The sequence below is a fragment of the Pristiophorus japonicus genome, chromosome 5 (genome assembly GCF_044704955.1).
Source record: "Pristiophorus japonicus isolate sPriJap1 chromosome 5, sPriJap1.hap1, whole genome shotgun sequence".
Taxonomy (NCBI): domain Eukaryota; kingdom Metazoa; phylum Chordata; class Chondrichthyes; family Pristiophoridae; genus Pristiophorus; species Pristiophorus japonicus.
The window spans coordinates 108,110,375-108,128,846 of record NC_091981.1 but is presented as its reverse complement, the minus strand read 5'-3'; the positions used below and the strand labels follow the sequence as shown (position 1 = coordinate 108,128,846).

The 18,472-nt window shown below is 48.1% G+C and overlaps 1 protein-coding gene across 7 annotated transcripts in view; it reads right to left on the bottom strand.

The window, feature by feature from the left end:
* The window catches only part of LOC139263874 (WAS/WASL-interacting protein family member 3-like), a 176,312-nt gene that overhangs the window by 38,873 nt on the left and 118,967 nt on the right, over positions 1-18,472 (bottom strand). For all 7 annotated transcript variants that reach the window (XM_070879936.1, XM_070879935.1, XM_070879934.1 and 4 more), the window contains 2 exons: positions 3,625-3,757; positions 2,979-3,098 (listed from right to left, as the gene is read on the bottom strand). In XM_070879936.1, the coding sequence (XP_070736037.1) occupies positions 2,979-3,098; positions 3,625-3,757 (253 nt within the window). The remainder of the gene's footprint in view (positions 1-2,978; positions 3,099-3,624; positions 3,758-18,472) is intronic.

The following is an 18,472-nucleotide window of genomic DNA, read 5'->3' as shown; positions in this document are numbered from 1 at the left end:
GCTCTCCCCTCCCTCCGTCTACCCCCCCTCGCTCTCCCCTCCCTCCGTCTACCCCCCCTCGCTCTCCCCTCCCTCCATCTCCCCACTCCGTCTCCCCCCCTCGCTCTCCCCTCCCTCCGTCTCCCCCCCTCGCTCTCCCCTCCCTCCGTCTACCCCCCCTCGCTCTCCCCTCCCTCCGTCTACCCCCCCTCGCTCTCCCCTCCCTCCGTCTACCCCCCCTCGCTCTCCCCTCCCTCCGTCTACCCCCCCCTCGCTCTCCCCTCCCTCCGTCTACCCCCCCTCGGTCTACCCCCCCCTTGCTCTCCCCTCCCTCCATCTACCCCCCCTCGCTCTCCCCTCCCCCCCCCCTCGGTCTCTCCCCACCCCCCTCGCGCTATTTAAAGGGATCAACATCAACTTGCAGATGAATTGCTTTTTCAGTGCTACTGGCTTTTCTATGTATGTGCAACTTCTTGGAGCTTTCAAAACTTGTTTAAAGTTGCTGCAATCACAGGGCATGTTGCTGCAAGTGGAGAATGCCTTGCTTCTCATTTAAAGGCTTCTGCTCACACCGCTTCCTCCCAGTCATGGGGGAACTATTTGCAGTGCACCTTACTCTCGAGTATGATAGCGAGATGGAGTGGATGCAGCGAAGAGGACAAGATGATCAGAGAGAGAGGAGGGCTCTCTGCAGAAGGCCTTACCCATCTTCTGAGAGCAGTTCTCCTATCTCCATTTAAGCGAGGAGCAGTGTATTAGGAGGCTCTGCTTCACCAAGGAGTTGGTTTCAGAACTCTGTCACCTCCTGCAACCAGACTTACAGCCTCAGAGCAAGGTGACCACAGCTCTCCCAGAGGTCCTCAAGGTCACCGTGGCCCTCAATGTTTTTGTCACCAGATCCTTCCGGTCTGGAGCAGGGGACATAGCGAACATCTGTCAGTTCACTGTCCATCACTGCATCGGTGAGGTCACAGAGCCTGTGTAGGAGAAGGTACTTCATTGTCTTCTCTCTGAACAGAGAAGCAGGACAAGTGCACATGTGGCTTTGTCAGGATAATGGGCTTTCCCATGATGCAATGCACCATCGACTGCACATGTTGTTTTGCAGGCACCTTATACCAATGCTGAGATTTTCCAGAACAGCAAAGGCTACAACTCACTTAATGTACAGTTGTATGACCACGTCCATCACATCATGATGAATTCCCGCTATCCTGGCAGGAGTCACAATGCCTCGGTATGCAAACAATCTTCGAACACATCAAATCCGAGGGTAGTTGCTCGGAGACAAGGGCTATTCGCTCGGCACCTGGCTGATGACTCCCCTCCACACGTGGCCAGCACTCATATAATGAGAGCCATATTGCCATGAGGAACATCATCGAGCAGACCATCAGAGTGCTCAAGCAATGGTTCAGGTGCCTTGACCGCTCAGGAGGAGCCTTCCAGTACTCGCTGGAGCAAGTGTTCATTTTTGGTTTAAGTTTCCCTTTCCCCGTGTGAGAGCCCCACGCATTGTTTTACTCTCTCAATTTTTAAAAACTTTTAAAAAGTTAGAATGATAGGAACTTACCCACTTCCTGGTTCGCTGTCTGTGAGAATTCTGCATTTTGATTGGCTGCTTAGACAGCTGGTTGATTTCACAACAGCTCTTCACTGGGAATCCCTATTAACATCCGTTGATTTCAGTTACACATCGGAAATCCCAAAATTCTTGCCACAGAGATCGCGAGATCTTTGTGCAAAGCTTATTTCGGGGCCAACAGCGAACATCTTTGCTTCGCGACTGACCACAAATTCTGAGCCATTAGTTCTCTATTGACTATAAGGGTTCCATGTGAAACAAATTCGGGCTGTCTCAACCCTGTTCCTAATGGGCCCCATTAAACTGCATTGAATTTGGCAGTAATGGCCAATTTCACTCCCAGCATGGCCGGCATTGAAAACTTATACACCTCTTCGGAAATTGGGGATACACTTTGCTGGGCTAGACTTGAGGGAAATTCATTCTGTATCAAACCATGCCATAGCCGAGTGACACGAGAGGCCCAAATGGGAAAGCATTTCATTTTGCAGCACTGACATGTCTAGGGAACACTAAATCACATGACAAAATTAAGAAAATTGTCTAACTGATTTGTAGCAATACTACCAAAAATGTTAATCTTCAGTCTCAACATCATGGTACATCAGTGATACAGTATGCACTGATAGTCTGCATTTGCAATGAACAAAATCAAACCAAACTATCCCAAATGAGCAGTAGACATTAAAAATCAAGACATATTGAATCTCAAAACAGTAATCTAATCTCCGAGTTCAGACGATGTTTTATATTTAAATGTATCAATCTAACTTGCAGGTTAAGACATTATAAACAAAGCACAGATTTTCCACTGTAGTTACGCCAGCTCCCAACATAACGCAAGTGAATTTGGGCAAGGAGCTGTTTCACTGGGAGTGGTGGGGGACATTTAGGGTGATCAATTTAAACTGTTCAGCCCCATAAAATATAAATTTTTTCAAAAATATTAAACTGTGCTCTTCAACTGACCCACAGATGGTTCTGACACATTGCGACATGCACCCGAGGCCTGTCGCTATCATTCCTTGTGTCACTCAGGTGGGCTCAACAGAAGCAGGAATCCCACTGGGAGTCTGCTTAAAATATGGTAATGATCCTTATCCCACAAAATCGGCGCAGGTCAGGAGTGGGCCACTAGTGCAGAAGGAACTTCCATCCTGCTGAAGAGGTACCTCCAAAACTGAAAATCCTGACAGGCCATCATTACATTAGTCACGTAATTATTCCTAGTTATCCATTATCTGGGGTAGTCAAGCTCCACGACACAGAAATTCCCCCGCCAGGAACGCAGAATGGGAATTTGAGCAAATCCTCAAAGTACCTTAATGTGCTCCTGGCAGCAGAGTCTCCACGCCAGGAGCACAATTTCATAAACTTACCCCAAACATATTTTTAAGTTATCCTACAGGACTACCTGAAGTATCTCTCTGTCCTGTATGTCTGAGAACAGGAAATCCTCCCTGAAACAAGCCACCCATGGCAGCTGGTGCTGCTCCTGCACCCACAGCTCCTGTACTATTTCCACTCTTGGGTTCTGCAGAAAAATGAAAATAAATATAGAAAATATAGTTCAGAACTTATTCTATAGGAGCCTCACCTATCAAAACTTCCTTTAAGAAAGCTGCAATAGTAACTATAATTTATATATATACATTCCAAATGAAAATCACTATCAAAACATTTCTTAAAACTTCGGGAGCATGGTGTATTAGAGGCATTTCTCCCAAAGTTTCTGATTATTTTAAAAAGTCAGAAAATTGCAGGTAGTATGCACTGATATTCACTCTTGGTAGGAGAGACTCTCTGCTGAGAGCATGAGCCCACAAAATTACTATTTACATATAACTTAAATCAACTTAAAATTACTGATTCATTTTTACTCAAGTGCTATGAATTTATGATAAGATAATCAAGCAATTTATGTAAAACACCACCACCTTTGCATTGGACCCATCATCACATACATCCTAAGTCCCCTCAACAGATTATTTTAAGTGTATGAAAGTTGAGTTGTATATGATGACCATTGAACTGTTGTAGCTCCAGAGTGAAGCACTTACTGTCAATGGTCGGGGCACTTCTGTCATTGACCTGTGTCACTTTTTTCAACCGTATTCCTTTGTGGATATCTCCTAGCAATGCACTCCGTCCTTTTGGTTCATCCTTGTTTTGTTTGGGAAGCTCTACATGACCCTGTAGGAAATATGTAACCCATTATGATTCTTTTAAAGTTCACACAAAACTGAATACTTTTAAAATTCAGAAAAATACAAGAAAAACAGTTCCATCTTTTGAATCTTAAATTACATTGAAATACTGATTAAAACTATAGAGCATGACCAAATCGAACACCAAGTTCAGGCGAGCGGAGATGTGCAGTTAAACACAGAAATCTGGAAGATGCTGTAAGCTAAGCGAAAACGGCATCTTGCCGTCTGACACTCCATTCAAACGTACTGAGGGGGAGAAGTTCCTGTACTGACGGAAGGTCTAAAACAGAAAGTTAGGGCTTGCCCATTTCAGTCTAAGTACCCTTTTTGATGGTGTGATAAGTCTTAATTACTGCCATACAGCCTCTCCAGCACTGAAAATTAACTATTACAAGTGTAGAGTCATTCTATCAGCATTTAATTGTTGTTGGAAATTTAAAAAAAATGTAAATTAAAATGTATTTTTAAACTTTTTCTTTTTGTCTCTTTTTTTTCTCTCAATTCAATTTTTATTTCCCTCCCTATTTCACTTTCTGTACCTGATTTGACAATGGGTTCACTATTCTGACACTTCCTGGTTCAAACTCTCATTAACAATTCATTAATCTGATTGGTTAAGCAGATACACAGTTGCTTGCCCTATTCATAGAGGTCCCCGTTCCCCTGTAGAGGGCGCGATATCGTTTCAATCTCCCACTTATAGCAACTTGTTGTACAAAAGCTCATGGAAATTAAACGGGCAAAGGCAAGTCTAACGAACGACAGGTGGCATTCATTCTCTGGTTACAGTAAATTCTGTTATAATATCTTTCTGTGCCCATGCTCAATATCATCTGATACTGAGCATGGGCACAACAAATAGCATCTTTTATGACCAACATATTTGAATTATGTAAGAGTTGGATAGAAACAGGTGGGAGGGGGATTTGAACAGGGAGCTGGTTTTGGGCAGTTTATGGGGGTGGGGTGAGCGTCAAATTTGCCTGACATCATCAATTTGAGCCCTGAGCTCCTGGGATTAATTTGCACCTCATTGACGGGCTGCCCATCCGATTGTGTCAAGAATAGGCAGCTTGCCTACTTTCCCGGTTAGAATTTGCAGTGGGCCTCCAGTAGCCTAATTAAAGCATGAATGCATTTCTTAAAGGGAAGTTGCATTCACTTCTGACAGGCTGCCTCAAGTTCTCCAATCCCTCCCTGGAGGTCTTAGTGGAAGAGGTAAGGGCGAGGGACATTCTGTTCCATGTGACAAGACATACATACACCACGCCTAGAGAGAGGTGGCAGAGTTGGCCAGTTCAAGGAGCAACACCCTCACGACATTGATTCACTGTAAGAAATGTTTCAATAATCTGGCAAAAGCAGCACGGGTTAATTTATTTCTCCAGCTCTGTCTAGAATACTTGGCAACAGTCCTCCCCCCAGCACTCTGAACAATAACATTCTCTGTGTCACATCGTTTCATCATAGGCAGTCCCTCAGAATCGAGGAAGACTTGCTTCCACTCTAAAAGTGAGTCCTTAGGTGGCTGAATAGTCCAATATGAGAGCTACAGTTCCTGCCACAGGTGGGATAGACAGTTGTTGAGGGTAAGGGAGGATGGGATAGGTTTGCCACGCGTTCCTTCCGCTGCCTGCGCTCGTTTTCTACATGCACTCGGCGATGAGACTCGAGGCGCTCAGAGCCCTACCGGATGCACTTCCTCCACTCAGAGCGGTCTTTGGCCAGGGACTCCAAGGTGTCAGTAGGGATGCCGCACTTTATCAGGGAGGCTTTAAGGGTGTCCTTGTAACGTTTCCTCTGCCCACCCTTGGCTCATTTGCCATGAAGGAGTTCCGAGTAGAGCGCTTGCTTTGGGAGTCTCGTGTTTGGCATGCGGCCAATGTGGCCTGCCCAGCGGAGCTGATCAAGTGTGGTCAGTGCTTCAATGCTGGGGATGTTGGCCTGGTCGAGGACGCTAACGTTGGTGCGTCTGTCCTCCCAGGGGATTTTTAGGATCTTGCGGAGGCATCGTTGATGGTATGTCTCCAGCGACTTGAGGTGTCTGCTGTACATGGTCCATGCCTCAGCCATTCAGGAGGGCGGGTATTGCTACAGCCCTGTAGACTATGAGCTTGGTGGTAGATTTGAGGGCCTGGTCTTCGAACACTCTTTTCCTCAGGTGGCCGAAGGCTACACTGGTGCACTGGAGGCGGTGTTGAATCTCCTGTTCAATATCTGCTTTTGTTGATAAGAGGCTCCCGAGGTATGGGAAATGGTCCACGTTGTCCAGGTCCGCGCCGTGGATCATGATGACTGGAGGACAGTGCTGTTGGGCGAGGACAGTCTGGTGGAGGACTTTTGTCTTATGGATGTTTAGTGTACGGCCCAAGCTTTTGTATGCCGCAGAAAATACATCGACTATATCCTGGAGTGCAGCCTCTGAATGTGCGCAAACGCAGGCGTCGTCTGCGTACTGTTGCTCAACGACAGAGGTTGGGGTAGTCTTGGACCTGGCCTGGAGGTGGCGAAGGTTGAACAGCTTCCCACTGGTTCTGCAGTTTAGTTCCACTCCAGCGAGAAGCTTGTTGACTGTGAGGTGAAGCATGGCTGCGAGGAAGATTGAGAAGAGGGTTGGAGCGATGATGCAGCCCTGTTTGATCCCGGTCTGGAGGTAGATTGGGTCTGTAATGGATCCATTGGGAAGGATCACAGCCTGCATGTCGTCGTGGAGCAGGCGAAGGATGTTGCCCAACTTTTGGGGGCATCCGAAACGGAGGAGGACGTTCCATAGACCCTCACGGTTGACAGTGTCAAAGGCCTTTGTAAGATCGAAGGTGATCATGTATAAGGGCTGGCGCTTCTCCCTGCATTTTTCCTGCAGCTGTCGCGTTGCAAAGATCATGTCCGTTGTGCCTCATAGGGGACGAAATCCGCACTGTGATTCCGGGAGGAGCTCCTCGGCCACAGGGAGAAGACGGTTGAAGAGAACTCCAGCGACAACTTTCCCAGTGGCTGATAGCAGGGAGATTTCTCTGTAGTTGCTGAGGTCGGACTTGCCCCCTTTTTTAAAGATGGTCATGATCACTGCATCTCTGAGATCTCCCGGCATGAGATGAAGTCATGTATCCACGCCAACAGCGCCTCTCCACCATACTTCAAGTGCCTCAGCAGGGATTCCATCCACTCCTGTAGCCTTGTTGTTCTTGAGCTGTCTTATGGCTTTTCCTACCTCGTGCAACGTTGGGGTTTCACTGAGGTGATGGCGGGTCGCATGCGGTGGGATGGAGTAGAGAACACTCGAGTCAAAGGCAATGTCTCGATTGAGGAGATCTTTGAACTGCTCCTTCCAGCAGACCCTGACTGCCTCGGTGTCCTTGATGAGTGTTTCCTTGTTCTTGGCCAGCAGTGGGGTGGGGCCTTAGGAGTTTGGACCATAGGTGGTCTTGACTGCGATGAAAAATCCTCGCATATCGTGGCCGTCAGCCAGTTGTTGTATCTCCTGTGCTTTCTCCATCCACGACCTGTTCTTTAGCTCACGGATTTTTTGTTGGACCTCAGCAATAAGCCGCCTGTAATGTTGCTTTGCTGCTCCAGAGTTGGGTTGTTGCTTGAGGCTCAGAAATGCTCTGCGCTTACGATCTATTAGTTCTTGGATCCCCTGATCATTCTCATCAAACCAGTCCTGGCGCTTTCTAGTTGAGTGACCAAGTGTCTCTTCGCAGGCACTGGTTATGGAAGCCTGGAGGGCAGACCAAGCACTGTGGGCATTCTGCATCTCAGGTTCATCAAGACGCACCAGGTTAGCTGCGAGGCGCAGGCTGCATAGGGCTCTCTTAGCTGTGGTAGCTGGGTCTTTAAGTGCCCAGGCATTGACTCTTTTGCGGCATTTCTTCTGCTGTTCCCTCCGCTTTGGGGCTATGGTGATGTCGATGATGGATCTGATTAGACGATGGTCTGTCCAGCAGTCGTCAGCTCCTTTCATGGCGCAGCTAATGCGCACATCCTTGCGATTCTTGGCTCGGATGATGACATAGTCGAGCAGGTGCCAGTGTTTGGAGCGAGGGCGTTGCCACGATGAATTATATTTGTCCCTTTGGCGGAACAGTATGTTGGTGATGAGAAGTTCATGTTCTAGGTATTTTGTCAGGAGTATGGTACCGCTGGAGTTAGCTTTCCCTACCCCCTCTCTGCCAATCACGCCTCCCCAGAGGACTGTGTCTTTGCCGACCCTGACGTTGAAGTCACCTAGGAGGATCAGTTTGTCGTCCGTGGGGACGAGGGACAGGGATGTTTCGAGATTGGAATAAAAACCCTCTTGGGTCTCATCCATTGCATCGAGTGTTGGGGCGTACGCACTGTTGACTGTGGCGCATTGGTTCCGGTTTAGGGCGAGTTGACGAGTCATGAAGTGTTAAATCCAAGGAAGAGGCATGTAAATTGGCAAAAATAAGCAGCAAACCTGAGGACTGCGAGAAATTTATAATTCAGCAGAGGAGGACAAAGGGTTTAATTAGGAGGGGGAAAATAGAATATGAGTAAGCTTGCAAGGAACATAAAAACTGACTGCAAAAACTTCTACAGATACATGGAGAAAAAGATTATTGAAGACAAATGTAGGTCCCTTACAGTCAAAATCAGGTGAATTTATAATGGGGAACAAAGAAATGGCAGACCAATTGAACAAATACTTTGGTTCTGTCTTCACGAAGGAAGACACAAATAACCTTCTGGAAATACTAGGGAACCGAGCATTTAGCGAGAAGGAGGAACTAAAGGAAATCCTAATTAGTCAGCAAATTGTGTTCGGAAAATTGATGGGATTGAAGGCCGATAAATCCCCAGGATCTGATAGTCTGCATCCCAGAGTACTTAAGGAAGTGACCCTAGAAATAGTGGATGCATTGGTGGTCATTTTCCAACATTCTATAGACTCTGGAAAACTTCCTACGGACTGGAAGGTAGTTACTGTAACCCCACTTTTTAAAAAAGGAAGGAGAGAGAAAACACGGAATTATAGACCGGTCAGCCTGACATCGGTGGTGCGAAAAATATTGGAATCAATTATTAAAGATGTAATAGCAGCACATTTGGAAAGCAGTGGCAGGATCGGTCCAAGTCAGCATGGATTTATGAAAGGGAAATCATGCTTGACAAATCCCCTTGAATTTTTTAAGGATATAACTAGTAGAGTGGACAAGGGGGAAGTCAGTGGATGTGATGTATTTAGCGAGCATTAGGACAAGGTCCCACACGAGATTAATGTGCAAAATTAAAGCACATGGTATTGGGGGTAATGCACTGATGTGGATAGAGAACTGGTTGGCAGACAGGAAGCAAAGAGTAGGAATAAACGGGTCCTTTTCAGAATGGTAGGCAGTGACTAGTGGGATACCGCAAAGTTCAGTGCTGGGACCCCAGCTATTTACAATATACATTAATGATTTAGATGAAGGAATTGAGTGTAATATCTCCAAGTTTGTAGATGGCACTAAACTGGGGGCGGTGTGTGTGGTGAGGAGGACACTAAAAGGCTGCAGGGTGACTTGGACAGGTTTGGTGAGTGGGCAAATACATAGCAGATGTAGTACAATGTAGATAAATGTGAGGTTATCCACTTTGATGGCAAAAACAGGAAGGCAGATTATTATCTGAATGGTGACAAATTAGTAAAAGGGGAGATGCAACGAGACCTGGGTGTCATGGTACATCAGTCATTGAAAGTTGGCATACAGCAGGCGGTGAAGAAGGCAAATGGCATGTTGGCCTTCATAGCAAGAGGTTTTGAGTATAGGAGCAGGGAGGTCTTTCTACAGTTGTCCAGGGCCTTGAGGCCACACCTTGAATATTGTGTACAGTTTTGGTCTCCTAATCTGAGGAAGGACATTGAGGGAGTGTAGCGAAGGTTCACCAGACTGATTCCCGGGATGACAGGACTGACATATGAAGAAAGACTGGATCGACTAGGCTTGTATTCAATGGAATTTAGAAAATGAGAGGGGATCTCATAGAAACATATAAAATTCTGACGGGATTGGACAGGTTAGATGCAGGAAGAATGTTCCCAATGTTGGGGAAGTCCAGAACCAGGGGTCACAGTCTAAGGATAAGGGGTAAGCCATTTAGGACCAAGATGAGGAGAAACTTCTTCACTCAGAGTTGTGAGCATGTGGAATTCTCTGCCACAGAAAGTTGTTGAGGCCAGTTCATTGGATATATTCAAGAGGGAGTTAGATATGGCCCTTACGGCTAAAGGAATCAAGGGGTATGGAGAGAAAGCAGGAAAGGGGTACTGAGGTGAATGATCAGCCATAATCATATTGAATGGTGGTGTAGGTTCGAAGGGCCGAATGGCCTACTCCTGCACCTATTTTCTATGTTTCTATGTTTCTATGTTAACCCCACAGGGGGAGTCTACTCCGTGAAAGTGGCATTGTTCCTCTGGTTTCCCTTTCCAGAAAAAGGTGTAACCTCCACCTTGTTCCTTGAGCTGGCATTCCCCTGTCCGCCGGCTTAGGGCGGCGATGTCGATGTCAAATCGTCTAAGTTCCTGGGCAACTATGACGGTGCGGCGTTCCGGTCTGTTGCTGTTGGAGTTGTCCATGAGGGTCCTGACATTCCAATTCCAGAACCTCATGTTAACGGAGTGAGTTCTTTTAACGTGGGGTGACCATTGCACACCGGCCACCACACAGGCTTAGCTGAGCAAGGTCTTGGTCCAGTGGCAAGGGGGTCCAAGGTGACTGGAGACCAGGAACCACTGTATGAGCCTAATTGCCTACAGCGAGGTGTTGGCTGCAAGCTCGGCGCTGAGTTGTGCCCTTGATGGTGGTTGGTCTGAGGCTTGGTTGGGGGTAGGCATTAGGAGGGTCAGTTGTCCGTTGGGAGTTCCGGGTGGGAGGTCAGCAAGGAGCAGAAGGATGGAAGAGTCATAGCTGTGATGGAGGGATGAAGGCCCGCGGCTGGAGGGATGAAAGCCCGCCACTGGAGGGATGTAGGCCTGCCGCAGGAGGTGGGGGGGGGTGGGGGTGGCGGTGATGTCCCAGTCGCCTGGTCGGAGGCTCACCTGCTCACCGGGCATCATCGTGAGTAATTCGGTTTCAAATGCTGGACAGGATACTAATAAAACACACCAAACTATTTTCTAGTTAGATTGGGGTACAGTATTCAATTCCTTAGTAAAAGCTTTTAAAAGAAATAATTCTTAAAAGTTCCTCCACGTTGTTTAAAAGTTTCTCCAGAAGTTTTAAAAGTTTTCCCAAGTTGTTTAAAAGTTTAAAATGAAAGTTAATAGTAAATTACATCCTTTGGTATTGTTCCATGGGTGCTTCAACTGTACAAAGCCCTGGTTAGGCCACACCTGGAGGTCCAAATGCCGTCGTGGAGGAGAGGCACAGTTTTTGCCACTGGAGGGGATCTGGTCGCCACTGGGGAGAGGTCTGGACGCCGTCGGGGGCCTGAACGCCTGGTCGCCGCTGGAGAAGCCTGAACGCCGCTGGGGGCCCGAATGCCTGGTGACCGTCAGCCTGGGCCTGTTTCCGCGAAAAAGACCCGGAGCTGCAGATTCGAGACCTGTTGTTTCTTAGTCCATGCACAGCTGCAATGAGCCACCGATCCACACAGCAGCTCAGGCAACACACGGATTTTAACCTCAGCCTCACCTGCCCGGCAGAACCAGGGTGGGAGTGGGTTAAAGTGGAGCGGGAACCTTACCCATTGGCGTGGACACCCACATCGTTTATCACCAATCACAAGGGCACACTATAAGCATTTCTCATTTCAAACACACACTCACCTCTTGCTTGCAGCCTCCACAGCAGCCACTAACAGCAATTTGTTCTCACATGAGAGCAACTGCAATACAATGAACTCTTAAAAGACAACTTGCACTTTTTCATTCACAGGATGTGGGCGTCACTGGCAAGGCCAACAGTTATTGCCCATCCCTCATTGCCACCTTCTTGAATTGCAGTTAAGAGTTAACGTCATTGCTATGGGTCTGGAGTCACATATAGGCCAGACCGGATAAGGATGGCAGATCTCCTTCCCTAAAGGACAATAGTGAACCAGATGAGTTTTTATGACAATTCTGTAGTTTCACAGTCACCATTACTAGCTTTTTATTCCAGATTTATTTAATTAATTGTTGCCACGGCGGCATTTGAACTCATGTCTCCAGATCATTAGTCCAGGCCTCTAGATTACTAGTCCAGTAACATAACCACTATGCTACTGTACCCCCGCTTAAAGGGAAAGTGCATTCTGGTTGCAGCAGGCGTTTCAACTGGCTGGGGAGCAGAGTGGCAGCAGGAAGTATTAGTACTGATGGCACAACAGGGAAGAGAGCTCCAAGCTTCTTGCATGCAGCACTCGAGGCCTTTGTGCAGGTGATGGATAGGAGGAGAGAGGTCCTATTTCCATAGGGGGTGAGGAGGCCCCCCAGGCAAATTTGGAAAAGGCAATGGGAGCAGATAGCCGTCGTGGTCAATGCCAGCAGTGTAGCCCCGAGGACCTGGATGCACTGCAGGAAGAATTTAATGACCTCATATGAGTGGTCAAGGTCACTGAATTAACCTTCAAATCCCATATTCCATCATCGGCCCCACGAGCCTCACACACTGCTCAATGCACCACACCTCCATCATTCAACTACCAACAATCTCTACCAAACACGACTCATTTATCACATTCACAGCTTTACCTCAACCTCACACAGTTAGCACAGCTGCAAGCCTCACACCCACCTCTCTTTGCCAGTTATTCAACCATGACAGCCACATCAACCAAACACATTGCACCACATTCACTGATACACTTCCCTTTCTCTTGCAGGACATGGTGGCTCACAACCAGAGGCAGGGGCTACCCGAAGGGGCAACGGCGCAATTGCATAACTATATCCCGCTGGAGGAGACGGAGCAGGCATTATGGGAAGGGCCATAGCTGAGCCCGTGGCCAGCAGCAGGTCTGAAACAATACAAGATGCTCATATATAATCCTCCTTCTCACATTCCACTTCCCACTCATCCCACAAACGCTTTTGATTTACAAGCTGCACATGGTATAAGCATGCATCTCTTGCTTTCCTCACTTCCCCTCACCACAAGCTTACCCTGGTACTTTCTCCTTTCAGATAGACAAGAACTGGCACCTGACCAGGCACTGGTGGAGGAGCAGGAAATGGAAGAGGAAGGCAGCAGTAATGCAGAAGACACAGGACTGTCACTCCATTTCACCCTCCCAACAGCTCAGATATTTTAAAGGATGGCTTAGACGTGGGATCTTTTTTCTTATTCATTCCAGAGGTATGGGCATCGCAAGCAAGGTCAGCATTTATTGTCCATCCCGAATTGCCCTTGAGAAGGTGGTGCTGAGCTGCCTTCTTGAACTGCTGCAGTCCGCGTGGTAAAGGTATTTCCATAGTGCTGTTAGGGAGGGAGTTCAAGGATTTTGACTCAGCGACAATGAAGGACTGGCAATATACTTCCAAGTCAGGATGGTGTGTAATTTGGAGATGATGGTGTTCCCATGGCCTGCTGCCCTTGTCCTTCTAGGTGGTAGAGGTCGTGAGTTTGCGAGGTGCTGTCGTAGACTTGGAGAGTTGCTGCAGTGCATCTTGTACATGGGTACACACTGTAGTCGGTGATACCGACAGCGTATGTTGAAGGTAGTGGATAGGATGCCAATCAAGTGTCGAGCTTCTTCAGTACTGTTGGAACTGCACTCATCCATGCAAGTGGAGAGTATTCCATCGCACTCCTGACTTGTGGCTTGTAGATGGTGGAAAGGCTTTGGGGAGTCAGCAATTGAATGCCCAGCCTCTGACCTGCTTCTGTAGCCACAGTATTTATGTTTCTGGTCAATGGTGACCCCCAGGATGTTGATGGTGGGGGAGTTCGGCGGTGGAAGTGCCGTTGAATGTCAAGGGGAGGTGGTTAGACTCTTGCTTGTTAGAGATAGTCATTGCCTGGCACGAATGGTACTTGCCACTTATCAGCCCAAGCCTGAATGTTGTCCAGGTCTTGCTGCACATGGGCATAGACTGCTTCATTATCTGAGGAGTTGCGAATGGAACTGAACACAGTACAATCATCAGAGAACATCCAAACTTCTGATCTTATGATGGAGGGAAGGTCATTGATGAAGCAGCTGGAGATTGTTGGGCCTAGGACACTGCCCTGGGGCTGAGATGATTGGCCTCCAACAACCACAACCATCTTCTTAAATATGACTCCTGCCAGAGTTTTCCCGTGATTCCCATTTACTTCAATTTTACTAGGGCTCCTTGATGCCACACTCTATCAAATGCTGCCTTGAAGTCAAGGACAGTCACTCTCACCTCAGCACTAGAATTTAGCTCTTTTGTCCATGTTTGGACCAACAATGTAATGAGGTCTGGAGCAGAGTGGTTCTAGTGGAACCCAAACCGTGCACCGGTGAGCAGGTTATTGGTGAATAAGTGCCGCTTGATAGCACCATTGACGACACTTTCCATTACTTTGCTGATGATTGAGTGTAGACTGTTAGGGCGGTAATTGGTCAGATTGGATTTGTCCTGCTTTTTGTGGACAGGACATACCTGGGCAGTTTTCCACATCGCTGTGCAGATGCCAGTGTTGTAGCTGTACTGGAACAGTTTGGCTAGAGGCACGGCTAATTCTGGAGCACAAGTCTTTAGCATGACTGCTTGAATGTTGTCAGGGCCCATAGCCTTTCTGTATCCTGTGCGCTTAGCTGATTCTTGAGATCACATGGAGTGAATCGAATTGGCTGAGACTGGCTTCTGTGATGGTGGAGATCTCAGGAGGAGGTCAAGATGGATCAACGACTGCACTTCTGGCTGAAGATGGTTGCAAACGCTTGAGCCTTGGTTTTTGCACTAACATTCTGGGCTCCACCATTATTGAGAATGAGGATGTTCATGGAGTCTCCTCCTCCCGTTAGTTGTTTAATGGTTCACCATCATTCATGATTGGATGTGGCAGGACTGCAGAGCTTTGATCTGATCCATTGGTTGTGGGGTTGCTTAGCTCTGTCTACAGCATGCTGCTTCTGCTGGTTAGTATGCATGTAGTCCTGTGTTGCAGCTTCGCCAGGTTGGCACCTCATGGTTAGGTACACCTGGTGCTGCCTCTGCACGTGGTGAGACACCAGGCATGAGTGGCCTGCAGACAGGGCAGGGGGAAAGGGTAGCGCAGGTGCCAGCTCCCCGGAGGGTGAGGTCGCACACGAGTTCTGCTGCAGAGGGCTCAGATGAGGACTTCAATGGAGCAGCCCACAGAAGGCGGCTGATGGGTATGCACAATAAAATGCTTAGTGAATTGACAGGCCTGTCAGAAAGCCTGAGTGCAATGCCAAGGAGCATGTAAGAGTTCGGAACCAGCCTTGCACAGAACTTTGCGCAGAGCTTGGATCCCATGATTTCCAGCATGGAAATAATGGACAACTCCATTAGCACATTTGTGGATCCAACCATCACGCAGCATCTGATGGTCGATGTCTCACGTTTCCAGTACAGAATAAGCAAAAGCCACCAAACATCTGCTGCAGTGAAAGCTCAGACTTCTGTCATGCAAACTCAGACTGCTGCCATCATGACTGTGTTTACCAGTGTGGAAAGGGGAATTCAAGGTGTCACAGTTGTCCAGCAATCTCTCCTCCAACAGATTACTAGGATTGCTGGGGCGCCACCCTAGGGGACTGACAGTGGCTCCTTAGAGCACAAATCTGCTATCCCGTCTCAGGATGACAGCATTTGTCCTCCCACCACTTCCATTTCAGACTGCTGCCACCCATGCCAAGGTGGTGCAGTCTAAAGCTGGGCCTTCTAGGCTCAGAGCTGCTCGAGATCATCCTGCAAGCCCACCTGTAGTGTCCTCCACTGAAAGTCAGCAGCCTTCAACCAGCCATGCTGCAGCCACTCAGGTAGCACTGCGTAGGAGCACTAATACAGGTAAAGGCACACGGAAGGCAGGCACTAAGGGAATGCACAAGGGTGATTAGTTGACATTGTTATGTAATCTTCAATGGATTGATGAATAAAGTTGGTTTGAAATGTTTCTTTTGTGGTGGCTTTTATTTCAGCATTGTAGCCAAGAAGACACTGTGATGGTCAGTAACAGAGGGATTGTAAGGTGTATGACTGTTGTACAACGGGAATTTGAGATTTGGATTCATAGAACCGTAGTCGAATGAGCCGATTAAGGGTAGCCCGGTCAGAGACAAGATGGGCTGGTTGCATCATCCCTCATTCCTGCTTCTCCTCTTCCTCCGCCTGCTCTTGAGCTGCTCGCCATATCCCTGGTGGCAAGGGCTGTGCCCTCATGATGCCCAGTTTGTGGAGGATTCAGCAGACCACCACAAATTGGGACACACGCGAGTACCGCAGGGCTCTTCTAGAGCGGTCCAGGCACACTAATGGTCTGCTGTATGATGGTTTGAGTAGCAGCATGGCAATCATTATAAGCATGCTGGCCACCTGTGGTCGAGTTGTGGAGCGGAGTCTTGAGCCAGGTGGTCAGCGGATAGCCCTCGTTGGCCATCAGCCAGACTCTGGTTTACATAGTGGCTCAAAAACTGAGGTAAGAGCGGACTGGCACAGAATAAAACCATCTTGACTGCTGCCGGGATACCGGGCATTCCTTAGCATGATTGCACATCAACTGCACATTTGGCAAGTGGTAACCTTTGCAGTTGAGGTACATTTGGATGCGACGCCCGTAAAGCCACGTGGCATCCTTGCTGCTGCTGAGCGCATGTTCAGCTGTACGAGCTTAAGCCTCCAGCCTTGAGGATGAAAATGGCACTGCTGGCTAATTAACGTCTCAATCTGCCAACTCTACATACTTCTGGCGCTGGTCCCTAATGCCCGCCCTACTGCCCTCACCAAAATGGCATCCAGTGCAGCCTGCATCAGAAGTGCGCGCACGGCATGGGCTCCATTTGAGACACAAAACGTCACCCGAAGCACCGAACATTTGGGTGCTACGGAGCCGAATTTGTAGCCCACGATGCGCAACAGTATTGTTGGCTTACGTTTCCCGATGTCTTAGCATCATAAAAATTTACTGCACAGAAGGAGGCTATTCGGTCCACTGTGTCTGTGCCAGCTGAAAGAGAGCTATCCAGTCTAATCCCACTTTCAAGCTCTTGGTCTGTAACCCTGAAGTTATGGCACTTCAACTGCATATCCAAGTACTTCTTAAATGCGATGAGGGTTTCTGTAATATTACTCTTTCAGGCAGTGAGTTCCAGACCCCCACCATACTCCGGGTGAAAAATGTTCTCTTCAACTTCCCTCTAATCCTTCTATCAATTACTTTAAATCCATGCCCCCTGGGCAATGACCTATCTGCTAAATGAAATAGGTCCTTCCTATCAACTCTATCTCTTCCACACTAAAATGAGCTCTAAGGTGACTGATGTCAGATCCCGAACTTCATCTTAAAGGATGTCTGTGCATGAATTCTTTTAACGATGGGTAGCTGTTGCACACTAGCAACCACACGGACTTGACAGAGCAAGGTCTTGGTCCAATGGCAAGAAGATTCAAGACGATTGGAGACCAGGCACTGCTGCATGAGCCTAGCACACACACATATTCCTACTGACCCCCTCGCTCCCTTCCTCAGGTCCTCCTCTCCTGATTTTCAGAGATCGTAGTGTAGGTGAGCACACCAATCTCTGAGCAGCCTGCTTATCCGACCATAGAATACTGATACTGTACCCCAGGCCCCCCGGCTCCAGCACGCTGCTCTCCATGCACAGGCCTAGCTGCGCCTTTTCCGCTCTGTCTCCAGCTTCCCATGCTTTGGCTGTTGGTTCTTTACTAGTGACCACGCATATTCTGGCCTCGTGTTCCAACCTCGCAACTGGCCTCGGGTCCCGACCGCTCTACTGGACCGTGCTGTACCTTCCCCGGGTCCCTACTTCGCTGCTGGCCCATGCTGTACCTTTCCTGGGTCCCGACCTCATTGCTGGCCTGTGGTGAACCTTTCCTGTGCCTCAACATCATTGCTGGCCCGTGTTGAACCTTTCCTGGGCCCTGACCTCGTTGCTGGCCTGAGGTGAACCTTTCCTGGGCCCTGACCTCATTGCTGGCCCATGGCGAACCTTTCATCGAAACATAGAAAATAGAAGCAGTAGTAGGCCATTCGGCCCTTCGAGTCTGCACCGCCATTCAATATGATCATGGCTGATCCTCTATCTCAACACCATACTCCCGCTTTTTCCCCCATGCCCCTTGATGTGTTTTGTTTCTAGAAATCTATCTATCTCCCTCTTAAATATATTCAGTGATTTGGCCTCCACAGTCTTCTGTGGTAGAGAATTCCACAGGTTCACCACCCTCTGAGTGAAAAAACCTCCCCTCATCTCGGTCCTAAATTTCCTACCCCTTATCCTGAGACTGTGACCCCTTGTTCTAGACTTCCCAGCCAGGGGAAACATCCTCCCCGCATCTAGTCTATCCAACCCAGTCAGAATTTTATACGTTTCAATCAGATCCCCTTTCATTCTTCTAAACTTTAGTGAATACAGGCCTAGTCGACCCAATCTCTCCTCATGTGACAGTCCTGCCATCCCAGGAATCAGTCTGGTGAACCTTCGCTGCACTCCCTCTATGGCAAGTATATCCTTTCTTGGGTAAGGAGGCCAAAACTGCACACAATACTCCAGGTGCAGTCTCACCAAGGCCCTGTATAACTGTAGTAAGATATCC